At 37.8% G+C, this 27,564-nt stretch overlaps 3 protein-coding genes across 4 annotated transcripts; 2 read left to right on the top strand and 1 right to left on the bottom strand.

The window, feature by feature from the left end:
• The first annotated feature begins 636 nt into the window (after nt 1-636).
• Nucleotides 637-3,084, top strand: LOC132311999 (exocyst complex component EXO70H1-like). The gene has a single exon (XM_059810203.1). The coding sequence runs from the start codon at nt 881-883 to the stop codon at nt 2,831-2,833; it is 1,953 nt and encodes a 650-aa protein (XP_059666186.1). The 5' UTR covers nt 637-880; the 3' UTR covers nt 2,834-3,084.
• LOC132312001 (probable pectate lyase 4) lies at nt 2,306-8,588 on the bottom strand. Of its 2 annotated transcripts, XR_009483148.1 has the most exons (6): nt 8,285-8,588; nt 7,284-7,635; nt 6,985-7,195; nt 6,821-6,889; nt 3,625-3,944; nt 2,306-2,371 (listed from the first exon to the last, which is right to left on the bottom strand). XR_009483148.1 is itself a non-coding variant. In XM_059810204.1 (5 exons), exons 1-5 carry the CDS (start codon nt 8,409-8,411, stop codon nt 3,708-3,710), a joined length of 996 nt encoding a protein of 331 aa, XP_059666187.1. In that variant the 5' UTR covers nt 8,412-8,588; the 3' UTR covers nt 3,199-3,707. The 2 variants fall into 2 exon arrangements, 1 of the variants encoding a protein (XP_059666187.1); XM_059810204.1 differs by lacking the exon at nt 2,306-2,371 and having other exon boundaries at nt 3,199-3,944.
• Nucleotides 8,589-14,739: 6,151 nt separating this feature from the next.
• LOC132314320 (uncharacterized) lies at nt 14,740-18,112 on the top strand. The gene is made up of 4 exons (XM_059813195.1): nt 14,740-15,057; nt 15,158-15,479; nt 15,756-17,170; nt 17,315-18,112. Exons 1-4 carry the CDS (start codon nt 14,740-14,742, stop codon nt 18,110-18,112), a joined length of 2,853 nt encoding a protein of 950 aa, XP_059669178.1.
• Nucleotides 18,113-27,564: the final 9,452 nt, after the last annotated feature.

Raw genomic sequence — 27,564 nt, 5'->3', positions numbered from 1 at the left:
GATTTATTCTTGCACCAGATATAAATAAATCATTCATATTTATTCTCATTCCTGCAAGTTTAAGAAAATAAGATATTTTTCTTAGTAAGTGCTTTTTTTAATTAAAAAAATAAGATTATTCAACAAACAAATTTATAAAAAACAAGATCAGTATTCTCATTGGTAAATGGTAGCCTGAAACAAAATTAATCTAAAAAATAAGAGGCTTCCTGTCAACATGTAGATTATGACCATCTTATGCATATTTGCAGCTAGGATGCTGAACACACACACACAACGTTTCCAAGTTTGCACACATGCAGCCATGAAGAGAATCATAAATTTTGTTTTTCATAAATTTAAAGAAAGCTTAAATGTATCTTTGAACGAAGGCCGGCAGGGGGCTTGATCTCTAATGGTGAGTGAAGGCGGCGTAAATGTGACACGCTTGATGTTCTTCTTCTTCAAAAACTTCAAAGTTTTTACTGAGTGAAAACTTCCTAGGCCTGACCTATTATTATTTTTTAGGTATTTGTCTGAACTCGAGAAACTATAAGGTTTACTACCCACAATTTTCTCTTCTCTAGGGAAAAATCGAGAAATTCATTTGAAAACAAGTGTGATGTGTGAAGCAAATTTACAGCAACCTCATAATTTTTTTGATCGTCATTGTCAATCGTCCAATACTACACGTAATCATCCATTTAACCTGACATGTATACAGCTAACTGAGTCAGTCAGTCAATCACTATAAGGTCCCACATGCCAAGTCAACTCTCGCTTCCCCTAATGGAAACTACAGCTTTCCCTCCTCTATTTAAACTCAGCCCCACAAACTCTCACCAATATTCACAAAGAACTCTGCAATCTTTGAGTTCTCTTGTGCATCAGATAACTTAAAATGGGAGTTATTGAAAACCCTAAAAGAGAGATATCGCCGATGACCCACCAACGAGTACCCACTCCATTCTCTTTCTCTAAAACCTCGAGTTCACTCTCTTCGTTCTCTTCTTCGTTTCCAGTACCTAAAATTCCTTCCTCACCTCTCCACACCTTATCTGAAGCCATGATGGAAGAGAACATCAAAAACGCCGAGACCATGATCATGAAATGGGATCCGAACTCTGCTTCATACCATAAATTCGTTTATCTTTTTCAAGATAACCGGAAAGAAGCCAAAGCGTTCCTCAAATGCGTCAAGGACCTGCGAAGGACCATGCATTTCTTGATCTCAGAGGATTCAGGTTCTGACAAGCTCTCACTCCCGCAAAGGTTGATGCAAATAGCCATGAAACGCCTCGAGAAGGAGTTTTATCAGCTCTTGACAGTCAATCGCCAGTATCTCGAACCTGAATCAGTTTCTAGCCGATCATCACGCATGTCAGGACAGTCACGATCGAGCAACTCTGATGATGAAGCTGATGTTGGATCAGATGAGGAGGTTCAGACAGCAAGTGAATCGATATCTGAGGTTGAACGGCTCTCAGAGCTTGCCATGTCTGATCTTAAATCAATTGCTTATTGTATGATCAGCTCTGGTTATGGCAAAGAGTGTGTGAAGATATATACAATCATTCGAAAGTCGATTGTCGATGAAGCACTGTACCGTCTTGGGATTGAAAGGTACAGCTCTTCCAAAGTCAACAAGATGAACTCAGACGTCCTGGAGAAGCACACCAAGAATTGGCTGAATGTGGTGAAGATCGCCATGAAAACACTCTTCCACGGCGAAAAGTTTCTCTGCGATCATGTGTTTTCTGCATCCGATTTGATCAGAGAATCCTGTTTCAGCCACATAGTGAAAGAAGGAGCTATCAATTTATTCAAGTTTCCAGAACTTGTATCGAAGAGTAAAAGATCACCAGAGAAACTTTTCAGGCTTATAGACTTGTACGATTCAATCTCTGATCTCTGGCTGGAGATTGAATCAGTCTTCTCATTTGAATCCATCTCCAAAGTTAAATTACAAGCTAACAACTCATACCTTAAACTTGGTGATGCGGTCAGAACAACTCTATTGGAATTTGAGTCATCGATCCAAAAGAACTCGTTGAAAACAGCGATTCCAGGTGGCGGAATTCATCCGCTGACAGTATCTGTGATGAATTACATATCTTTACTTGCCAATTGTAGTGGGGTCCTCACTGACATTATCGCCGATTCAACATCGCTGACACAATCACCGCTGCCGGAGTCGTATTTCGACAGTCCAAATTGTGATGAGAATCCGACATCATCCATGTCCTTACGTCTCGCCTGGATCATACTTGTTCTTCTTTGCAAACTTGACAGCAAAGCCGAGCTCTACAATGACATAGCTTTGACATATCTCTTTCTCGCCAACAATCTTCAATTCATTATTGAGAAGGTCCGCACAACCAACCTCAAGTACCTGCTAGGCGATTACTGGGTTTTAAAGCATGAAAACAAGGTGAAGCTGTATGCAGCAAATTATGAAACAATGGCATGGAGTAAGGTGTATCAGTCCCTCCCAGAAAATTTAACTACAGCAATGTCACCGGAGACAGTGAAGATGTGTTTTATCCAATTCAATTCAGCTTTTGATGAGGCATATCGGAAACAGACATCATGGGTTGTACCAGAGAGGAAGCTAAGGGATGAGATAAAAGTATCAATTGCAAATAAGCTTGTGCCTGCATATACCGGGTTTTATGATACATACTTGCTGACTTTGAGTGGGGAGAAGAGTATTGAGGTGTTGGTGAGGTATTCGCCAGATAATTTGGGGAATTATTTGTCAGATTTGTTCCATGGAACTTCCATTTCAGGGAGTAGGAGTTCGTCGTCATCATTCTCGTCATCACATTCGCGTGTATCACGATGTATTCCCTAGGTGTTACAATACAATAAGACACCAAGGTTTACAGTTTTCATGGGCAGTACTTCAGCTATGTTTCAAATTTCATATCCATATACTCCTTTTCTTTTGGAGTTAATTACATCTCTTTCTGTATAGAAGCCAGTGGGTTGTTATGCAGGGAAAGAAAACACTAGTAATTATTTCAAACTGTTATCTATCATCAACGTGGTTCATTGTTTTTACTTAGCCTAGTTTTAAATCTCGGAAAATAATTTAAAGGAGTAAACAGGCTTAATTTGAATTAAATTAGAGGCCTATAAGAGTCGATAAGAAAATTTGTGCAATCCACTTTCCAAGTAACGTCACGAGCTTAAATAGAAAGTAGGTAAAAGGACCACTGAAAAGAAGAAAATAATCAATTTTATATATTAAGAAACTGGAGAGACAAAAATATAGAATGCCACAATTGATAACCATCAAGAAAGCTCTGAATCTCATAATATAGATCATATGAGATAATAATATTAATATCAGCAGCATAATGTTGGAGCCGTGAGATCCTAATATCAAAAGAACGAATTTATACCATCAGAAACAGTGAGAACACAATTAAAAAATGTCCATCTGGTGTCCCAAACAACACCCTGATTTCTGCCATCACGTAATAATTTATTTTATTTTATTTATTTATTATTATTTTTTTAATGGCAGAAATCAAGGCTGTGTTTCGAACACCAGATGGGCCTGATATTTTTTATTTTGTTTTCACCGCTTCTGATGGTATAAATTCATCATTTGTTGACATGATAACGTCTGCATCTAACCTTTCCAAGTCTGCAGGACAATTATGAGCTGAGAGATTTACATTGTAGAACATGTACGTCCAGGAGGTGTTATTGTTCGAGTGCTATGCAACCATTATCTGCTCTGCTGGTCTTGGTATGGATTGCCAACCTGTACAGATCTGGAGAATAGTTCTGAGAGAATCGGAGGCAGCTTCAACTGTCCATGTTGGATAATATTCACTGGGATGGAACATGCATTCTTCACCAGTCCCTGTTAACAAGTGTGCTCGGGCTCCAGTCAGGAACAGGTCCCCTTCAGACCTTATCAAGCCAGACTTTGCCACTTCCTTATCTGCTGCCTAGAAACCGTCACAACCAGCAATAGTAACAATTTATGTCATCAGTCAGTAAGATTGGAGTACCATTAAACTGGACCCATAATACAATATAATCAGCATATACTTCTGCATTAGAAAATTTGGAGAGGCCAAGTAATCAGAAAATAATACCAGCTTTTACCTCTTTACAAAATTATCCATAGGAAGCACTTATGTAATAGGGTTAAATAAGTTGACCTCCCCTGAGATTTGCTCTAATTACACAGTAAGTGTAATAGGGTTAAATAAGTTGACCTCCCTGAGGTTTGCTCTAATTACACAGTGCTGAAACTTTTCAAAAATCTTGCATCGTGTTCCCTTAACGTTTGTTCACTTGCTACAAATACTCCACTCCATCCAAAAAACCGTTAATTCCATCTAAAAAAATACATGATCCGACCAAAATGTCCATCCCTCCATGTGAAATAACTTTGTTAACCTTACAATAGCATTTAATTACCAAAATTAACCTTAAGCTGTGAAATGACTATACTTAGTGGACCAAAAGATTAAATGGTTTTTATATTTGTTATTGATCAAACACCTTCAACTTGAAACTTCACGTCATTTGGTTGTAACATTTTCTGGTCACTGATCGAGGCTACATGGACTAAAACCAGGCTATGATGGATCCACCATTTTGTAGTTTGGCGACACAACTAAAAAATAAATAAACAAATTTTAAAAAATGTAGCTGACTGATAAGCCAGCACTTCTTACAGTCTTACCACTACTCAAAGCTACCCTACAGCATTTTTTGGAACAGACTAAAGATATTAGCAGTAGAGGGGAAAATTTAAGGGTATCCTCAACCTACTTTCCTAGAAAATGCCTAAATGTTTTCATTCACATATCAAATTTTTTACCTAGAATAAGGTGTTTCTAAGGCTCTACCAAGTTAAAAACCAACTGATAGCTTCTCTCTACTTGAGATAATATCTAATCATGGTAGTGACAAAGGCTTAAAATTGAAAATAGAACATCACCAACTATATGGATTAACAGGAGTGGAACCTTGCGGTATTACAGAACAACACATCTAACTGAAGGAAGAATTCTCAAAAGAAATTGAAATATAAACTTCGTTATTTAAATTGAAATTATTAAAACAAACAAAAAGCACTATGTAATACACAAATAAAAATGATGAGATAGATTTTAGTATGCAAGAAAAGGTAATAAAAAAATTCCTGTGTATGTAGATAGATATTGATAAGTAGCACAACTTGGGGTGACAGTGAAAGATGAGAGAAAGTAGCAAAGATTGCACAGTGACAACTAAGAAATGCAAAAAATCCTGTGCCACTGAAAAGAAATGTGATTTACATTGAAGGCTCTAGAACAACAAGAAACCTTGAAAATTGTAGGATGGAGAAGTAAAAGAACCTGACTTCTTATCATTTAATTGAGAAGTTAAGGCGGTGTGAACAAAATCAGTGTTTGTGCAGCCAACTCATACAGTTGGGAGAAGATTTAATCTAATTTTTAAGTCATTTACTGTTGTAAAGCATAAAACGGGAGCGAAAAGATAAATAAAACAAGTAGAACACAGATATTACGTGATTCAGCCACAAGGGCCTACATCCATGGCACGAAGAGTCCGAAGGACTACATCACTTTTATAATACTCTCTCAATTCATATATAATACAATGGTGGAGGCTCCTTTATATAGGAGAAGAAATTATGAGAATGGAAAGAATTAGAAAATAGGAAACAATGAGGATTTTTCTCCACCGATTCCTCTAGTAACACCAAATTTTCAATAATAGGAAACAACATCAATTACTGAAAGATTTTCCTCCATTAAATCTTCAATACTCTCCCTCAAGTTGGAGGGTGAATGCCCAACTTGCCATTGAGATGACGAGTAACAACAAGTGTGAATGATGAAAAGAGGAGAGAAGACCAAGAACAATGCTACTGAACACACCGACAACCCAAATAAGTCAACAAAAACTGCCGGAGACACGGCAAAGGCGAGGACAATGTTATCGAACATACCGGCAGCCCCAACAAGTTGATAAAAACTGCCGAAGACACGGCAAAGAAGAAGAACATTACTGCCGAACAAACCGGCAGCTCATACAAGTCACAAATAGCACCAAGAAACCCTTAGCAACATTTCAGATGCTAAGGGAATACCCCAAAATAGGGGTCCGAACCTAGGAAGAGAAATTAGACTCTGATACCATGTTGTAAAGCATAAAACGGAAGCAAAGAAATAAATAAAACAAGTAGAACACAAATATTACGTGGTTCAGGCACTAGTGCCTACATCCACAGCACAAAGAGCTCGAAGGGTTACATCACTTTTATAATACTCTCTCAGTTCATATATAATACAATGGTGGAGACTCCTTAATATAGGAGAAGAAATTATGAGAATGGAAAGAATTAGAAAATAGGAAACAATGAGGATTTTTCTTCACCGATTCCTCTAGTAACACCAAATCTTCAATAATAGGAAACAACATCGATTACTGAAAGATTTTCCTCCATTAAATCTTCAATATTTACATCCAAAATAACTTAAAATTCTGATTCAATGCTAATTTGTAGCTGAGATGGGCAGTCAAGTGGCAGAATTTCCCATTGCGAAATTGCATTGACTCATATAGAGCAAGAGTCACTAACTAAAGTATACAGTTGTTTTACAACATAGGTCCAGTATACCATGTAAATTATGTTTCTTGTCCAGTCTAGAAATGAAATTCAGCTGATATGACAACAAAATTGAATATGAAATTTGTCCACATAAGTTTTATTATCACATCTACACAGTCTGTAAGTCAAACAAAAGATGAAAATGACCACACAAATCTTGAGCTATGTAACAAAAAGCAAAAGTCAATTTACCTTTTCTGTGTAATATTCAAAAGTTTTCTTCTTCTGTCCTGCTTCATAGATGTTGCATTGAGAGTATATCTAATAGAAACAAAAGGAAAAAAGTAAAAGATATCCTGTAGTTAGAATCACCACAATGGTCCATCCACATAAGAAAGAACCAAATCATCATTTACCTGTGACTCTACACTAGCACAGATGGCGTATATGCCCCAATTTCTGGTGTAATTGTTGTACAGATGAACTTTTCCAAATCTAACACGAGGGTGTCTTTGACGTGTACCATTGAAGAAACAATGGTGAATGGTCACTCTTATGCATCTGTCGCCAATGTGAGAGGGGTCTGCTCCGATGAGCATTGTCTTGTCATGTTGTGTAAAGTTACACCTGGTGCAAAAAGTGAAAGAAATCATCACAATCCATCATTTACTCGCAATAGTCAATTAAATTGTGGAATGTGCGAGCATTGACCAACCTAGAAACTGTAATATCTGTGCTTTGTCGTGTTATATCTATAAGTCCATCATCATAATCACGCAGGCTACAACGGTCTATCCATATGTGCCTAGAATTTGGTTTGATTTGAATGCCGTCAACATCATGCCCTCTACCACCTTCAAACTCCAGGTTGCATATAATTATGTGTTCGCAGTCCTTCAGTCTTAAGCCTTTATCCATGAGTTTTATCCGCTGGCCACGACCATCAATTGTCTTATAAGATGACACATTCAAGTAAGATGACAGATGAATTGTGCCTGAAATTTCAAACACAATCCACAGTGGTTCTTTCTTGCGACATCCTTCCCGAAGTGAACCTGGCCCATCATCTACAAACAGAAACATGGGCATTGAATACATCACACAAACTTAATATATAAATCCGAAAACCTTCTTAAAGCCATGCAATATTACCAAAACCAACACATAAGCTTCCCAGATTATCACTATCAGGATTGAAAGTAATAGATGCCTATGGCAATCCAAAAAAACAGATTTGACTGCACAAGCAGTCCACTTCCTATTCCTCCCAATTACCATAAATAAATGTTAATTGCTAAAAAACTATCAAAAAAATAATCACAAAATTACATGTTGACAATAATGAACATAGTAAGAATTTTTTTAGATGTGCCCTAAATTGAGGATACACTTTACATACAAGTATCATTATTGCCAAACACACAAATAGCACTTCTTATGAGGACATCGGTAAATGGAAAATCATATAAACAAAAATTAAATAATTCAATTATTCATTTCTTTTGTGCATCCAAAAAAACATCATCATCCACAAAAACCTTTTTCTTTCCTTTTTCCGCATAAACACATCCACAAATTTACATTGGGTGTCAACGTGTTATATGCACACACACACATATTGACATATATATACTGAAACATTGAAATGGAAAGCTAAACCTAGCCCTAAAAGGCGACAAGGACAAAGACATGTAAAGAGAGAGAAAGGGAGAGAACCGGCCAAAGTAGTGACGTAATAGAGTGGTCCGTGGAGGCCGCCGATGGCAAAGCGGCCGAAACCCTCTGCCCGACCGGCCAGAGCTCTCAAGCTGAAATCGACGTCGGCGTACGGTAACGACTCCATGTTCGGGATTTCACTGCACTGCTCAGTCGTAACTATATATTTGGCGGGTGGCTGACGCGGGCAAAAACCCGTAAGGAGGCTCCGACTGGATAAAGGTATGGTCTAACCGTACTTCGGATTCAGGTTAGGAGAGGATTTATCGGGTACATTCACTTACCTCTCCTCGTGAGGTATGTTAGCATTCCACGTGGACCACCAAAGGGCCTTGGGCCCATAACCTCCTCGTCTTTAAAGGAGGGAGGGATTTGAACTCGGGCTTGGGCAAAAAAGTATGTATGTATGCGTTTGTTTTATCATCCAAAAAAAAAAAAAAAAAAAAATTCCACGTGGACCTTTTTATGTTTTGTAATTTGTTTCTTATAAAGTTATGATTTATGTAACAGAATCTTCCTTATTGCTAGGCATAGGACGAGAATAAATAAAATCTACTCATATAATTAGTCTTTTACTATTTTAAAGCCTAAAATGACAGCAGATCTTTCATAAACAAAAGTTATAAAATACTAAAATAACACACCATCGTTATTAAGTTGGACATTATAAATGAAATTATGAAACATGCGTGAGGTCTACGTGAGATATTCACAAATTTTAGAAAAGGGAGGTGAAATTTATTGGTTAATTTTTGAGCCATGATACTCCAGAGCCCAAGGTCCGAATGAGAGAGTGGGGTTGTCCTATTCTAATGTGCTATTTTTTTTTTAATGAATTTATTAAGATAAAGAAAAACTTAATTCTTCCGAATATAGTGATTATATGGTATCACCCACTAATTATTCATTGACACATCAAAATAGATATTTTCTTACTTATATGTCCGTATATAATTAGTGCGTGATATCATGTTGTTACTGAATTCGGAGCAATTAAAATTTTCTTGTTGCAATGGCTCTCATGAATGTCACCTTGATTGTGAAGTACTCAAAAAGTTAGGGGTGGTGGTGCTAAATCATAAGAAAAAATTTCATAAGATGTTCAAGAACGCGCTAAATCATAAGAAAATTTTTCATAAGATGTTCAAGAACGCTTTAGCTATGTTCGGGTGAAGCAGCAAATTGATACAGTAAATTTGAAATTTGAGTAAATTTAGTTTAAAATTCAATGTAAATTTTCTCTAATTTTAATTTCAAAATACTAATTTGGTGTTTCTAAACACAACATTCATTGTTTACAAGCCATTCAATAAGATTGATGATGTGCATTTACAATTTTCACTGTTCTTAAAAGGTATGGTTGTGAAAAGGTTCAATGTAGTACTAGAGTGAAGACAGGGTAACACTTTTGCTTGGTATGACTTCAACCTCGTTTAAAGGATTCACCTCTTTAAAATTGCATAGTTGGTATGACGTCATCCTCTCAAAAGGAAATTTCTATTTTGGAATGGCTACCATTTTCTTATCGGCATGTTCACTTGTTTTCTTATGTGCAAAAAAAATGTATGTACACATCATATATTAGCCGTCAAATCTTATTGAATAGTTAAAAATGCAGTTTATGTTTCTCCATTCAATGGTGAGGATTTAATTGGTGGATTAATTCTTTCTACACTAGCAAGCAGGTGAACATTTGTACATTTTCTTATATGGCTACGATATAGCTAATAGATACATAAAAAGTTCCATGGAATATGTCAATAGGGTTCTTCAAATTCAAGTGTCATCCTAAATCTATTCAATTTCTATTAAACCAAAAACATCCTCATGCCAAAATTACACAAGGGAAGGTTAATTGGTCCATTCAATGGTGAGGATTTAATTGGTGGATTAATTCTTTCTACACTAGCAAGCAGGTGAACATTTGTACATTTTCTTATATGGCTACGATATAGCTAATAGATACATAAAAAGTTCCATGGAATATGTCAATAGGGTTCTTCAAATTCAAGTGTCATCCTAAATCTATTCCATTTCTATTAAACCAAAAACATCCTCATGCCAAAATTACACAAGGGAAGGTTAATGGCAAGGAAAAGAGAAAAAATGGCAAAGAGATCAACAATGTATAGTGAAACTGTTGGCATCAAAACTTGGCAGCCATCTCAGCGATGACGTGGACCAATAAGAGCGAATAAGTATTTCTAATATAGAGTCAAAGGGATCGGCCAGTTTGAAAATATTAGGAGCAAATATAGAAAGATATATTTCAACCACCTAATGATATGGCAGTTGCTGAAATATAGCAACTCACATTTGACTTTTTTCAAAATGGGCTGTTAACAGAAAAGGAAAAGGCTAGAGTTTGGATGAAACTCAATAACTAAATTCCTATAAAATAGGAAGTTTAGTTTGATGAAAGAAGGAAAGCTTTGAAGACATGTATAGAAGGTTGGCAGCATGAAGTGAACAAATCTAATTGTGACAAGTGGCCTTGACATGGCACTAAAGGATGGGCCACTTGGGATAGAACACGGTTGCCAAGTTTATAAAAGGAAGTTGCTAGAACTTAACAACTTTTCAGCAACATTCTAGCAACTTACATTTGACTAGCTCAAAGAGAGTTTTCAACAAGAATTTTCCTATTGAAGCAAGGAGCAAGACAAGATAAGAAGCAATAGAATATTGGATTTTGACCTAGTTTGAATAACAAAGTGAAGAAAATCAAGGGAATGGGAGATTTTCTAGCAAGAAGTTAGGAAAATAAGTTGAGAAAGAATTCTATAAATAGGAAAGATGTAATCTTATTCCAATTGTCCAGCACCACCACAAAACATGCATTTCATCTAAAATGTTTTCAATTGACTCTACGTCATTTTCCTATCAATTTCTTTATTTCAATTTAATGGCAATTGATTAGATCCTCATCAACTATTTCGATTCAGCCATTTACTTTCTTTCAATTTCAATTATGCCAATTTTAATTACACAATTTTAGTTAGGCTTTCAATTCAATGGCAATTGATTAAATTCTTGTCATTGTATCGTAGTGACAATTGATTAAATTCTTGTCATTACTTGGCTGATGGCAATTGATTAAATTTTTGCTATCACGTTTCAGTGGCGATCGATTAAATTCTTGCCATTGTGTTTGGCTGATGGCGATTGATTAAGTTCTCGCCATCATGTTCGGCCGGTGATCGATTAAGTTCTTGCTGCCTGTCTTCACTTGGCCATTCCATTCAAACATTCATCAGCCGTTGCATTTCTTTAGACACTCTAAAAAGTCCTTGCTACAAACAAGGCATAAAAGAACCTTGCTGGGAGTTCTTACTAGTCTCTCTCCCATACAATTGCCTGAGAGTCAGCCTTCGGAAAAAGGGATAGGCTGGTGTTCAATTACATATTTTGGGAATTTTGTACAAATACTCTGGCACGCCCGCGAAGAGCCCATCGACCGGCGTAGGGAACAAAAACCACTTGAACACGTTTTGGCACGCCCGGTGGGACCACTACTAGAGTGTTATAAAAGAGGCAAATATGCCGCGGCCCACAAAAAATTCTAAGGCCGTGGCTACTGATGAAGATTTGGAGGAAGGCGATCAGCTAGTACAGGCTGAAAACTCTGTAGCAGGTCCTACTGATGAGTTAGCCGTACTTCAGGCACAGGTTAGCTCCTTGGTAGATGCAATGGGAAGGATGGGAGCACGCTACAACGACTTGCATGAAAATATGTCCCAACTCTCAGCCTTTATTTTGAACAAGCCGACTCAAGCTAGCAGCTCCAACAATCAGGAATCGGCTTCTCAGCCGAATCTATCACAAGCTGCTCGGCCAGAGAGGGCCATTAAAACATCACAGCCATGGCCGCCAGTAGTGACACTCCAACCAGGTGCAACATCAAGTCAGCCGGTTCATACGCTACTCACCTGGGCAGAAAGCTATCCTCAGCCTACGTTGGCAGGTTCTAATCAGCCACCAGTAGCAGGTTCGCGGCCACAGGTAATTCCACCAAACCCTCCTCGGATGCCTTTGAACTCGGGGGGCAATCAGATCAGGTGGAGGCCACCGAACCCACTGTATACTCATGTGCCGCCACAGGTAGGGCTCGGGGGGCAGAATATGGCTAATCAGCCACATGATTGGCCGAATTGCTATCAACCAGCGGCTAATCAGCCGCCAGTTTTTAATTAGGTACCACCAATATTAAATCAGCCACCTCAAGTCATGTTAGATAGAAGACAATTAGCTAATTTACTCACAGAAGAATATGGCCTGGAACTTAGAGGTGCCGGTCGACCAATTTATAGAACTCCTTATCCAGAAGTGGTAGACCAAGTTGAGTTCCCTAGAGGATATAAAGTCCCTGACTTTGTAACCTTTAGTGGAGAGGGGAATCAATCGACCGTGGAACACATTGGCCGATTCATGGTTCAATGTGGAGAGGCCAGTGTTAGCCCATGGTTGAAATTGAGACTTTTTCCTAACTCTTTGACAGGGGCAGCTTTTTCATGGTATATTCGTCTACCTCCTAACTCTGTTTTTAATTGGCCACAGATGGAGGAATTATTCCACAATCAGTTCTACCGTACGGAAACAGAACCTACTCTGGCCGATTTATCCAGGCTAAGTCAATTGCCTAGTGAATCGGTCGAGACATTCATTGCAAGATTCAGGAGAGCAAGATTAAGATGTCGTGTACCTCTTCCAGAACAGGAGTACATTCGTTTGGCTTTGAACGGCCTTGATTTTGAACTTCGGAAGAGGTTTGAAGGAGTTCCATTTCGTGACATGTATGACCTGGCCGAGAAAGCTACTAGGTATGAGTTGGTTCTCAAAGAGGAGAAAGAACGAAAAAATTCCTCTAAAGGTGCGTACTATAGGGACCCCAACTATGAAGTTTATTCAACTGATGTGGTTGAAGAGGAAGATTTTGAAGCTAATTTAGCCGAAGTCATTCTAAAGAAACCTTATGTATGTGACGTTTTAACAAAACCAAATGTATCCACCAGTGGTACTCAGCCATCGACTTCATCGGCCAGGAAGGGTACGGCTGATACTGGTAAGGTTTATACGTTTGATCTGGCCAAAACAGAACAAATTTTTGATCATTTGTTGGCCGACAAACAAATCGTTTTGCCAAAAGGACATAATATACCATCGACCAATGACTTAAAAGGAAGAGAGTTCTGCAAATTTCATAATTCATGGAATCATACTACTAACAATTGTTATGTATTTAGAAATGTATTGCAGAAATCTATCGATGAAGGTGTATTGAAATTCCCTGAAAAGAAGCCAGATGTAGTGGGGGTCGATGGCGATCCATTTCCTAATATTGTTAGTACCAATGTAATCAGCCTGGCAATTGAAAAAGCAGCTGATAATGGTAGACAGGAAAGATTACCAAAAGTTCTTGGTAGTTCATCGGCCAGTAATAATGAGCAGAAAGTTAAGGACTTGGAAATTCAGTTAAGAGAAGCTCAAATTGCCCTCATCAACCATGGTTGTTGTCCAAATTGCAAAGGCCGAAGAAATGACTCAGACAAGAGGGGCTATTTCCAATCAACCAGAAAGCACAGTGTCCATGAAAGGTTAGGCCATCAGCCTAGACAGAATCATGAAGAAATCAATCGATCAATATTTAGTGAAAATGGGCCGAGGGCAGTGAGAATCATTCGGTCATCGGTGGCCGATAGAGTCCTGAACAACATTTTTATCCTAGTTTCAAAAGGAAACCAACAATTCAGTCAGAAATATGGGTTCAAAAAGGAAAAGAATCTAGCCGTGTAAGAACGGTTAGACCTCCTTTGGTTGACCATGGCAAATGGACTCGAGTAAGTCACCCAAAGTTTCCTAAGCAGCCTCCTACACGTACCCAAAAAAGGGGGATGCAAAGGAAAAATGCAGAACTCAAAAGGAAAGAAGACAAGATCGACCATGATCAACTAGAAAGGAAAAATGAACCAGTGGTAGCTGAAGACATGGAGGTCGCTACATCAATTGAGAATAAGGCATGCTTTTATGAAGAAAAAGATGATCAGCCCAACCAGGATCCAAAGCATGCGGCCAAGTACAGAATTCGTTTTGGTTCTCTCCCGGATAAGGTAAATTGTAACATGGTATTTGTTTTGCCTTCTGTGTTTGAAGCAAGGATAGAACCAACGATGAACAGGGATGTTGAGTCAGCCAAGCAAGAAGAAAAGGCTGAATCTTCAGAAATTAAGAACGATTCGACAAGTTCATCGGCCGGGATAGGATTGATCTCTCAGGATCAATCATCTAAGGCCGATAAAATCATTTTCGAAAAACCACCTTTGTCCATGACACAGCAGTTGAGGCCATTGTATGTTAAAGTATGGGTTGAGGGTTAGCCAATCAATAGGGTTTTGGTTGACAATGGTTCGGTGGTGAATGTCATTCCAGCAACTACTTTGAAGAAATTGGGTAAAACCATGGACGATGTAGTTCCAACCGACGTGGCCATCAGTGGTTTTAATGGAGGATCTAGTAACACCAAAGGTATTCTACCTTTGGAAATTACTATTGGCGGTAAGACATCCTTTACGGCTTTCTTTATCATTGATTCAACCGCGGCCTATAATCTCCTTTTAGGCCAAGATTGGATTCATCCTAACATGTGCATCCCATCAACCTTGCATCAAATGTTGATTTTTGGGGATGGAAATGAGGTAAAAATTGTTGAGGCCGATAACAAACCCTTTATAGCTAGGGTGTATTCGGCTGAGGCTGCATTTTATGATGAAACTGTTGTACCTATCAAATTTGTTGGCATTAACAGGATGGGACGACCAGCAGCGGCAACAATGAAGAAGAATTTAATTAATGCTGATATTAAAGAATTATTGTCAGAAGCAGCTCGGCCGAAAATTGATATTTTCAGGTCGACCATCAAGGACATTGAAAATGTTACTGATGGATCACAAAACCAATGAAGAAAAGAAGCGGCAAGCTTTCAGGGCCGCTTGCATAAGACTGAAAGCATATCTGGCTGAGAAGAGACTGGCCAGAGAAGAACAGCTATATGAAGAGGTATCGGCCAGCACAGCCGATATAATTGAAGAAGGTTTCGAAAAGCTGGATGCAATCCAACTTGAAGATTTGGAGTCAGCCCCTTCCAGGATGGAAGATAATAAAGCAGAGGTGCAAGATCCTTTATTGGAAATAAATGTTGGTACTAAAAAAGATAATCGGACATTATTTGTTAGTGCTTTGCTTGAGCCTAAATTCCAGGCCGATTTGATTAAATTATTAAATGAATATAATGATTGCTTTGCTTGGAGTTATGAAGAGATGCCTGGCCTGTCTAGAAAATTGGTAGAACATAGATTACCGATCAAGAAAGATTTTCAGCCATATAAACAACTACCAAGAAGGATGTCTTCGGAAGTAATGCTCAAAATTAATGAAGAAATTGAGAGACTTCTTAAGGCAGGATTTATTTGAACAGTTAGGTATGTTGAATGGCTGTCTAATGTTGTTCCGGTAATGAAGAAGAATAACAAACTTAGAGTTTGTGTGGATTTTCGTAATTTAAATAATGTCATTCCAAAAGATGAATATCCAATGCCTGTGGCCGATCAACTTATTGATTCGGCCGCTAAGCATGAAATATTGTCTTTTATGGACGGCCATTCAGGTTATAATCAAATCTATTTAGCCAAGGAAGATGTTCATAAAACGGCTTTTAGATGTCCTGGGTCAATTGGTACTTTTGAGTGGATTGTGATGCCATTTGGCCTAAAAAATGCTGGGGCTACTTATCAAAGGGCAATGAATTCTATCTTTCATGATATGATTGGCCGATTCATGGAAATATATATAGATGATGTAGTTGTGAAATCATCGGCCAAGAGACAGCATTTGGAACACTTGAAAAGAGCCTTTGAAAGGAAGAGGATTCACAAATTGAAAATGAACCCATTGAAGTGTGCATTTGGAGTTTCAGCCGGGAATTTCTTAGGGTTCTTGGTACATAAACGAGGTATTGAAGTTGATCAGAACAAGGTCAAAGCTATTATAAATGCTAGGGCCCCAGCTAACAAAAAACAAGTACAAAGGTTCCTCGGCCAGGTAGGTTTTCTTAGAAGATTTATTTCTAACCATGCTGGCCGAGTGCATGTCTTTTCGACTTTAGTAAAATTAAAGTCACATGAGAAATTTCATTGGGACGAATCCTATCAGAAAGCCTTTGACAAAATAAAAGAGTATTTGGCAAACCCCCCGGTTGTAATGCCTCTAAGAAAGAAGTGGCCGTTAAAGCTTTATTTATCGGCCGCAGAAGAATCAATTGGTAGTATGCTCGCACAAGACAATGAACATGGAAAGGAGCAGGCTGTCTACTACCTAAGTAGAGTACTAACTGATGTAGAATGCAGATATTCCTCAATTGAGAAGCTTTGTTTATCTTTATACTATTCGGCCATGAAGTTGAGAGTATACATGCGGCCTGCTGATGTTTCCATTCTTTGTCAGACTAACGTGATCAAGTATATGCTATCAAGGCCATTGATCACTGGCCGAATAGGTAAGTGGGCTTTGGCTTTGATGGAATTCAATTTTATCTACGTCCCACAAAAATCAGTAAAAGGAAGGGTTCTGGCTGATTTTTTGGCCGATCATCCTTCAACTGATATTGATCCATGGGTTTATGATGAATTGGAGTCATCAACTATATTCTTAACTCCTTGGATCTTGATGTTTGATGGATCAAGCACGGCTGATGGAGCAGGAGCAGGTATTGTTATTATTTCGCCAGCTGGCAGAAAGGCTTCATTATCTTTCTTTTTAGATTTTAAATGTTCAAATAATCAGGCCGAATATGAAGCGCTTATAATCGGCCTGGAGATTTTAATTGAAATGGCTGTTAGAGATGTAAAGATTTTGGGAGATTCAAACTTAGTCCTTAGCCAAATTTCTGAAGATTTTAAGTGCCTAAGTTGGCAATTAAGGCCGTTTCATTCTCTGGCCACTTCATTAATTAATCAATTTGATAATGTTCAACTTAAGTTCTGGCCGAGAGGGCAGAATAAGGAGGCCAACAGCATGGCCCAAGCAGCCTCTGGAATAAGAGTACCAGCCGGAATAGAAGATCAGTTGATAAAGATAACACGAAGATCTTTGCCATCGGTCGAATTGAGAAATACTATGTTATTTGATACTTGGACAATTGATGTAGAAGATTTGGCCGACGATGACTGGAGGATACCATTTATAATGTTTCTTCGAAATCCAAACATCAAGGCTGATAGAAGTATTAAAAGAAAAGCGATCAACTTTGTGCTTCTAGATGGGGATCTATACAGAAAAGGGTTAGAAGATGGGCTCCTACTACAATGCATAAGCAAGGAGGAATCACTTCAGGTTATGGCCGAGGTACATGAGGGCAGCTGTGGGGCTCACCAAGCTGGGATTAAAATGAGATGGCTGATTCGCAGGTATGGATATTATTGGCCGAGAATGAGAAAAGATTGCATAGATTACTCAAAAGGTTGTCAAGCTTGTCAAAGACACGAGCCGATTCAAAATGTACCAGCAAAAGAATTACAGCCAATAATCAAACTTTGGCCATTCAGAGGTTGGGGCCTTGACCTTATTGGTAAAATTAATCCACCATCAAGCGAAGGCCATCACTGGGTGATTGTTGCCACAGATTATTTTACTAAATGGGTTGAGGCCAAGGCTTGCAAAGTGGTTGATCAGCAAACAGTGATTAATTTCATGGAACAAAACATCATCCACAGATTTGGGATTCCAGAAACACTTGTTTCAGACAATGCAACAGTATTTAGGGCAACTGATGGCTAATCAGCCAGAAGGCTGGCCAAATTATTTTTAGCCACAACCTTCGATATTCGGCGGGCAGCCGATGGCTAATTAGCCACAAGGCTGGCCGATTTACAATCAACCATTACCAGAAAATCAGTCGCCAGTAATATATCGGCCAAAACCTTTAGTATTTAGGGGCAGTTGATACCAAACTAGCCGCTAGTGGTAAATCAGGATCGACTAGTCATTGATCAACCCAATCAGCCAACGACGGTCGAGAAGGTTCAGGTAACTGATATTATTAAGCAAGAATATGGTAATGGCCTTAGGGGAATAGGCCGACCAATGTACAAAAAGCCAAAATCAGCCACATCCGGCACTCGAACATCTACCGTATCGGCCAAAAAGGGAGCGAATGATGAAGTCATTAGGGTTGACAATGATCTTTTCGTTGCAGGTAGTAATGTGATCGGCCAGGCTCCCAAAGGGAAGGTTGGTGAAGGGAATCAGCCTAAGGTTGCCGAGAGGACACCATCAGCCATTCCAAATGTCAAGGCTCTCATACAACATGGTTGCTGCCCTGAATGGAAACATATTAACCGAGGATCAAATCGGCCACATTACCAGAATTCTTGGCTAAGAGTGGTATCTAATCCTTAGCCAGAACCATCATTGGCTGAGAGAATTCTTTTAACTCGTCATCCTCAACCGAATTTCAAGAAAAGAAAGCGGGGAAGGAAACTAAAAAGGGTTAAGTGGAGAAGAAATTCGTGGAAGAAAATAAATCGGCCAATTAATGCAAAATTTTGAATGGCCGATGCAGTGCTACACGGAGAGAATTTTATTTTGTTCAAAAGAACGAATAAAATGAAGCGATCAGCATCGGCCATTATGAAAAAAAGTCTGGCCGAGGGGTTAATCAAAAAGGTATTTTGGCCAAGGATAATACTTCATCGGCCGGTTGTTGAGGTGACAAATAAAGAATTAAGGAGGAGTCAGACTATCATGGCCGCTGACATTCTGAAAGCTTACCTGGCAGATAAAAAATCGGCCACAAAAGAAATACCATTCTTGGTATTTTCAGCTGATATAACTGAAGTCATTAAAGAAGATGACTATTCAAAAACTTGGGATGGCGTACTTTTAGAAGCTCCATAAGAGTTTAAAAATTCAAGAAAGTCAGCCATCAGAAAAGCTCCATACTGGCAGAATTTTGTTCTTTCAATAGAAAAGCCAGTTAGATCGGCCCAAATGACATTACATAACAACCTGATCTTAGCCGATCATGATCATGCCTTACTAGTAGAGTTGGGAAACTTCAATGGTGAGGTCTATTATGGGTTTATAAATGGCCAATATTTTGAGAGGTATCAGCTAGCTTTGTGGGAATAATAGAAGAACTAAGATAGGCCAGTCCTGGTTGACGCAAAATAAAGAGCAACTTAGAGGTGGTCCGGAAGAAATAAAGTCTAGAAGCTCGTTGGCTGCAAGTTTCTTTCATGTTATAAAAATTCCAAAAATCTAATCGGCTTGAGTGGCCGATAAGACATTTGAAATTTGGGGGGCATTTGTTGGCACCAAAACTTGGCAGCCATCTCAGCGATGACGCGGACCAATAAGAGCGAATAAGTATTTCTAATATGGAGTCAAAGGGATCGACCAGTTTGAAAATATTAGGAGCAAATATAGAAAGATATATTTCAGCCACCTAATGATATGGCAGTTGCTGAAATATAGCAACTCACATTTGACTTTTTTCAAAATGGGCTGTTAACAGAAAAGGAAAAGGCTAGAGTTTGGATGAAACTCAATAACTAAATTCCTATAAAATAGGAAGTTTAGTTTGATGAAAGAAGGAAAGCTTTGAAGAAATGTATAGAAGGTTGGCAGCATGAAGTGAACAAATCTAATTGTGACAAATGGCCTTGACATGGCGCTAAAGGATGGGCCACTTGAGATAGAACACGACTGCCAAGTTTATAAAAGGAAGTTGCTAGAACTTAGCAACTTTTCAACAACATTCTAGCAACTTACATTTGACTAGCTCAAAGAGAGTTTTCAACAAGAATTTTCCTATTGAAGCAAGGAGCAAGACGAGATAAGAAGCAATAGAATATTGGATTTTGACCTAGTTTGAATAACAAAGTGAAGAAAATCAAGGGAATGGGAAATTTTCTAGCAAGAAGTTAGGAAAATAAGTTGAGAAAGAATTCTATAAATAGGAAAGATGTAATCCTATTCCAATTGTCCAGCACCACCACAAAACATACATTTCATCTAAAATGTTTTCAATTGACTCTACATCATTTTCCTATCAATTTCTTTATTTCAATTTAATGGCAATTGATTAGATCCTCGTCAACTATTTCGATTCAGCCATTTACTTTCTTTCAATTTCAATTTTGCCAATTTTAATTACGCAATTTTAGTTAGGCTTTCAATTCAATGGCAATTGATTAAATTCTTGCCATTGAATCGTAGTGACAATTGATTAAATTCTTGTCATTACTTGGCTGATGGCAATTGATTAAATTCTTGCTATCACGTTTCAGTGGCGATCGATTAAATTCTTGCCATTGTGTTTGGCTGATGGCGATTGATTAAGTTCTCGCCATCACGTTCGGCCGGCGATCGATTAAGTTCTTGCCGCCTGTCTTCACTCGGCCATTCCATTCAAACATTCATCAGCCGTTGCATTTCTTTAGACACTCTAAAAAGTCCTTGCTACAAATAAGGCATAAAAGAACCTTGCTGGGAGTTCTTACTAGTCTCTCTCCCACACAATCGCCTGAGAGTCAGCCATCGGAAAAACGGATAGGCTGATGTTCAATTACATATTTTGGGTATTTTGTACAAATACTCTGGCACACCCGCGAAGAGTCCATCGACCGGCGTAGGGAACAAAAACCGCGCGAACAGAAACTAAGATTCATGGTTGCATCTATGAGAAGTGACGGTAAACAAGCATATCAGACAGGTGAAAGAGAAGCTGTATAAGAACCGTTGCAGTACTTCAAGCCTTTTAAAAAGGCAGAATGCAAGTTAGGAGAATGAATGGCGTTTCGGATGCCAAAAGCATTACTGGTTTCTTGCAACCCTTCTACTGCTGTAGCTTGAGGATCGGGTTTCTTGCAAACGATTTCAAGACCAACATTCAACCCAATTGAGGTGGGTTCCGTCACAAAGCTGCATATTGCACAAATAAATGCATAAGCCAACAAGGTACCAACTAGATAATCAACAGGAATGAGTAAACAGAACAAAATGGCATACACTTGAAAAAAATATTATTCTGTATAATACTCCGTAATACCTATTGGCATTGTCTCCAGGAATGGCTAAAAGAATGTTTGCAAGTGCACAGAAGAGTAAAAGACCCTAAAGTTGGAGGGTAGGATCCATGGAAAAATAAAGCAAACAAAAAGAATTTTTTTTTTCACTTTTTTCCCCCTTTTGCGAGTTAGTAGATGGAGATGGTGCTCAGGCTCTTGGGAAAAACTATATCCAGATCTAGATTATGACATCCCAAGTTACACATGAAACTAAATAACTGATGCCATCTGGTACAAAGAGATAAACCAAATGTGTTGAGACCATTAACTTCATCATTTTATTTTGCCTTGATCTAAGTCAATTATCATCCGATAACAATTAACTTATTGAGCCAAGTTCTGAAGTAATTCGTCCATCAGAAGGAAGTAGTGAAGTAAACTCATGATTTTCAGAATTTATATCCCTCATTTTACTGGGTGTATCACGTTTGCCAACCCCATTTATATGAAATTAAGCAAGGAAGATGATATGATTAAAAGTGTTGGGCTTTTAAAAATAGTATGTACCGGAAATGAGAATGTTAAGATGGATAGTCGAAAAGACTGGATAAAATAGAGTTACTAAAAAAAGAGAAAAATTAGGAGTGACACCTATTAATGAGAAAATGTTGGAGAGTAGACTTTGATGGTACCTACACATACAATGAAAATCTATAGATCCACAAAGTAAGAAGAGGATGACTAATTTGTAAAGAAGGGAAGAGACAAAGAAGGCGTCCAAAATTAACATGGGATGAAGTTATTAGAAATGAATCAATGATTAAAAAGTTAAATATAATAGGTGAGATGGCGTGTAATACAAAATGATAGAGAGAGAAAAAAAATATATATGTAGAATTTATGTGGCCTCCGTCCATATGAGACTAAGGCAAGGAGAATGAGGATGATTTTACTAGGTGTTAGGAGAAAGCAACATTCTTTGACAGTTCAAAAAATGTTTACTGATCACAAATTCAACGAGGCAGGTTCCAAGTGAACATAGGTTCTAATTATAGCAGTTTAATTTAGACCAAAAACACGGTCTTATGACCACATCCATACTACCAATATAGTGTTATTACCAGTTAAGATAATAACCAGTATGTTACCTTTATAACAGCTAACAATCCAAGCAACCTCCATCAAAACCAGTAATAACAATTATTTTTTACCGGCCACTGCGATACTTTAAATTAAGTCACCGCAAGAAAACCCCAGAGACAACCTAAACCCACAAGTTGTCTGACAAGTGGAATTTCATTATAGTGTAGTGTTATCTTTTTTTTTATATAACTAAATGATTTTGCAAAAATGGTCCAATTGCTTAGAATTTTTGTCAAGGCAAAAGAATTTCATACCTTGCCTCAAAGGTTGTTGCCTTGGAGCCCATGGCTTCGCACACACTACAAATTATCCATGGTGGAAGATATGCATCCCTGATTTCAATGCTATAGAAGAAATCAGCAGAGGAATCTTGATTGCATTCCTCTTTCACATCAAATTCTTTTAGAGGAAAGGAAATATGATTAGCTTTCCTCACCTTCTTGCACCTAACCCATAAACAATGTGCACATAATTTTATCAGCTAAATTATTATTATTTTCAATAAGAATTGTAAGGGGGAAAAAGAAAAACTGACTAGCCTGACTTCAAAAATATAAATTTAATGACAAGAGAGGGGGGGGGGGGGGGGGGTTGGGGTTGTAAAGAGCATAATCCTCTCTGCAGCATACAGTAAAACAAGAAACCGATTTCAATAAGTTTCAATGTAACAAAGGCAATAGGACAGTCATGAAAAAGAGGCTGAAAAAGAATGCTTGAACTGTAAATCGCAAATATGCCCCCACACCTCTTTCTAAGAAGTGCGTCGGGCACATCCCATACCAAAACCAGTGTTTTGTTTAATCTACCGCAAATATCTGTGTAACACAAAGGCTAAGAATGGCATTATAAACGATAACATGAATGAAACAATACTGCTTTGCAAGGATGTAAAAGGTTAAGGGTAGATTTGGGAGGAAGATGACAAACCCGTATCAAGTTGGGGCCGGGGACAGGGTTAGGGCTCCACCCTGCCCTCCCCCAGTTATATAGTAGTTACTTCACTGACACCTTTGTAATTTCTGAAACCCTTCAAATGTCTCATTTTCTACTTTAATGGTTTCCAAAGTAAATTCAAATTCTATCTCTCACACATATAGCCAAAGGTTGGTGTGTTGCAAAGCCGTGGCGGTGTGGCCTGTTATAACATTCTATACCACCATAGAGTCAAAGTAATTGTTGAGTGATACTGTAGAATAAACTCATCTCATTTAGCCAAGGTCAACATGTTGCATGGCCGTGGCTGGTTAAAAATTTTATATAAAACCATAAAGTCATAGTAATTGCTGGGTGATATTATAAAAGAATAAACAGTTTCCATTTTTACGTGAATAGGGAAAAAGAAGTTGAAATGCTTGTTTACCAAAGTCAAAACACTAAAACAAACCCACCTCTGGAGCATAAAGAGTAGCATTTTGAAATGGCACAGGTGAATATAATATAGGGACGTCCCCACCACTCAATGAAGTTAAGAAAAATCTGGAGAAACAAAGAGACAATTGAATTCCTGTGACAAGAATAAATAGACCATAATTCTTAAGGGCTAAAATCATAAAACCCCCCTCTTGTTTCCAAAAACGTCATACAACCCCCTCAATTATCAAACAACCCCCTGAACTAGCAAAAACTATCACGTTGCCCCCTTTCCGTGATGGAACCGTTAAGTTGTTGCGAAATGACAATAATGCCCTTGATAATATATTAATATTTTATAAACTGAAATTATAGTGTGAGAAGGGCAATTTCATCATTACGAATTACAAGGTTATTTTGGTCAGCAAAATGATGCAACTGTTGCACGTGATTTTCACGTAATACGATACCGTTAGTTTTAGACGGGAAACTAACGGGGAGGGGGTGATATGATATACTTTTTAAAACATCAAGGGGTAAAATGATAGTTTCTTTAGTTGAAGGGGGTTAGTTGATAGTTTTTGGAAGCACGAGAGGATTTTATGATTTTAGCCCAATTCTTAAATAGCAATAGAATTCTAAGCAATTGTAATCAAGATCTACCTTCCCCTTTTTGATAAAAAGAAAAAAGAAAAAGATAAGCTATTAAAGGTACATACGTTTTTATTCAGACATCTTAGTTATGTACTCACCTATAATTTAACAGAATATCATATAACCCATGTACATTCTCATTTCCACTAAATGCCAGCAGAGATTGTGGGCAGTCATCCACATCAGACATGGAAGCTAGGCACCGAATCTGCAGTACTTTCAATAGAAGAAATCAATTAGTGAGAAGGTATAAGAAAGAACTTAAACAGTATCCTAATAGGTCAAGGTCCTTGGAATGATATTATTAAATTATACAAGGACACTCAACGTGAGGCATCCAAGAAGTTGATGTGTGATTCATAAGCCTCCCACTTAGGAAATCTTTTGTTAAATGTTGGATGGAGACCAATATCACTTTACATGTGAAATACTTCAAGACTGTCTTTTTATCTGAAGTCAAACAGATAAAGCAATTAAACCAGGAAAGTCCTTTAGTAAGATTATCCAGAGATTGGTTTGATTTCGAAGAAGGGCCCAAGTTCAGTGTGTCCAAATGATGACGGCCTATAGAAAATAAATAAGCACAGGGATCAAACCTGGCCCAGATTCTGTTTCTCAATCTCTGAAAGCTCAACTAGGTCTTCTTTAGTAACTTGCTCCACTTTAGAATGGCAAAGAGGCATAGAGAAACAAATATCCTAGAAGCATAATTTAAAACCCACAAAAACAACTAACAAAAAGTAAGATCCAATGCAGTATTTTCTAGACACTGAAAATGTCCATAACATCAAAAGTAACAAATACAAAAAGGATGCAAAGTGAACCATCTGGTCCTACAATTGCACTGTAGACATTGAAAAAGTTCATAACACCCTAAAAACAAAATCTCTACGTACATTAGAGGAACAAAGCAGCCAATTTTATAACCATAACGATTTAATGCTAGGTAGATATAAATAGGGCATCTCGATCTATAACAATCTAATATGTATGTACAGTCACATTTACGCAAAAAGAACCAACAGACGTAAGTGCATACTGTGCATGAAGCTTTGGGAGGAGAAATGACAGATATATGGAGATTTAAGTGGCTGGGAAAGTAACTGACTTTGTTGAACAAGGTAATTAAAAGAACCAACAGACTTTTTTGGGTTCTAGATATTGCATAAACAAGATAATATTGTCTCAATAAACTTGTTATAGTGTCATGGGACAACTAATGAGACAGCATCGTCTCAATTAAAATGAGAAAGCCTTCTGTTACAGGGCGAGATAAAGTCACACAACTAATTTCTTATACGGCATCGCATATCTGTCTCAAATCGGCCTAGTTGTCATGGTATTGGACAAGACTTCACACAACTAATTTCTTATATGGCATCGCATATCTGTCTCAAATCAGCCTAGTTGTCATGGTATTGGACAAGACTTCAGACCATGGTGAGCTCCTATTGGTAAAAATCAAGATGAACAAATTAGAATTTGACTCCAGCAATTCAATGACACTTTTTTAAAAAAGAAATCCACTATTAGTAGTGCTCATAATCCAATTCAGCATGACCACACAAAGCATATCGAAGTCAATCAACATTATATCAAATAGGAACTAAGTTTTCACCTCATATAACTCCATTTTCAAAACCAGGACGATTTCTAGCACGGCAAGAATATCTTAGCACGGCAACCAATGACACTTCGTTTTAAAGAGGACTTTTTCATAGCATGGCAACACTTACTGATGCTTCTACTAAAGGGAAACCTAACAAGGCTTTTTCAAAACATCTTGTGCAAGCTGGAAATGTGGAATGTGTAAATTGGCATTTATCATCTTACATTGTACCAATAATGGCATGTTCATAAATGTTAGCACATATTATGAGGATGAGAGGAAACCCCTCATCTACCATTCTTGCTTGCCTTTTTATTCTTTTATTTGTATTTCCGGTAATCCAACTCACTTGGACCAATCCAGCACTCACCAGTCATTGTTCTTTTATTATATCACCATCAATATCAACCTGAGACTCCAACATCTCGGTTAAGTACCACCACTAACTCAACCACCTCCTCCAATCTCTACAACTATCTCGTCCATATCTGTTTCATTTCAATCATCATTGCCAAAACACCGTCATTGCCTACGTCCACCAAGCAAATAAGAATATATAACTAGTCAAAGTGGCCCACAAATTGTAGGATGAAATTGATAAATTTGAGTCATGGCGGTTGGCGCTCGTTGCTTCGACATCAATTCCAAGTTAATAACTATCCAACACAATACCTCACTTTTTTAAATAGCAGTTTGTATCAAACTTATTGGCAATATGTAAAAAGGAGGGGAAGATAGAGATAGATAGATAGAGAGAGAGAGAGAGAAGCATCAGAAGCAGCCTAGAACCTTCTGACATGGAAGCAGACAAGGCAAGAAAAGCATCAGAAGCAAACGACTTCATCAAAAGCATTGAATTCGGAAATTTTTTTATAATAATTTTTTTTCCTTACTATTTTGGCCAAAAAACCATAATATTTCTTGGTTTCAGGATCAGCATGAAAATCCACCACTTAGGCCATGTCTGTTGAGAATCTTCGGACCTGCTCACCCTTTCAATCTTTTTCTTACATTTGTTTTCTTTTATTTTCGCAAGTCATAGCTTTATAGAAAGGGACATGCCACTACTTCATTTGACATTAGATGTCAAAACTTTTACATTCACTGAATAAAAAATTGATCACCATTACGGAAATGAAATAAATAAAATGAATATTAACCAATATTGGTAAAAGAAATTGATATAAAGAAAATGTAGGATAATAAGATCAAACTTCAGGGAATATACCGAAACAAATTGTAAAATAATAGTCATCAATGTTCAACCACTTAAAAAGAAGCTTAGATGAAAAAATAAAATAAAAAGAACATCTTGCATGCTCTCTCAACAATGACCTTAAGCCTCTGGTTGACTGGGATATGTAAGCATTGCATGAGCGTTTTGTTTCCATTGGATCATCAGCAGCAGAGAACAATACCACAAACTGTGCAGTGCATACTATCAAATTTTCCAATAAAAATAT

The sequence above is a fragment of the Cornus florida genome, unplaced genomic scaffold, assembly GCF_030987335.1.
Source record: "Cornus florida cultivar Cherokee Brave unplaced genomic scaffold, ASM3098733v1 CherokeeBrave_3.0.0_Hap2_Chr06, whole genome shotgun sequence".
NCBI lineage: Eukaryota > Viridiplantae > Streptophyta > Magnoliopsida > Cornales > Cornaceae > Cornus > Cornus florida.
The sequence above is the reverse complement of the archived record's forward strand: the minus strand, read 5'-3'. Positions and strand labels throughout refer to the sequence as shown.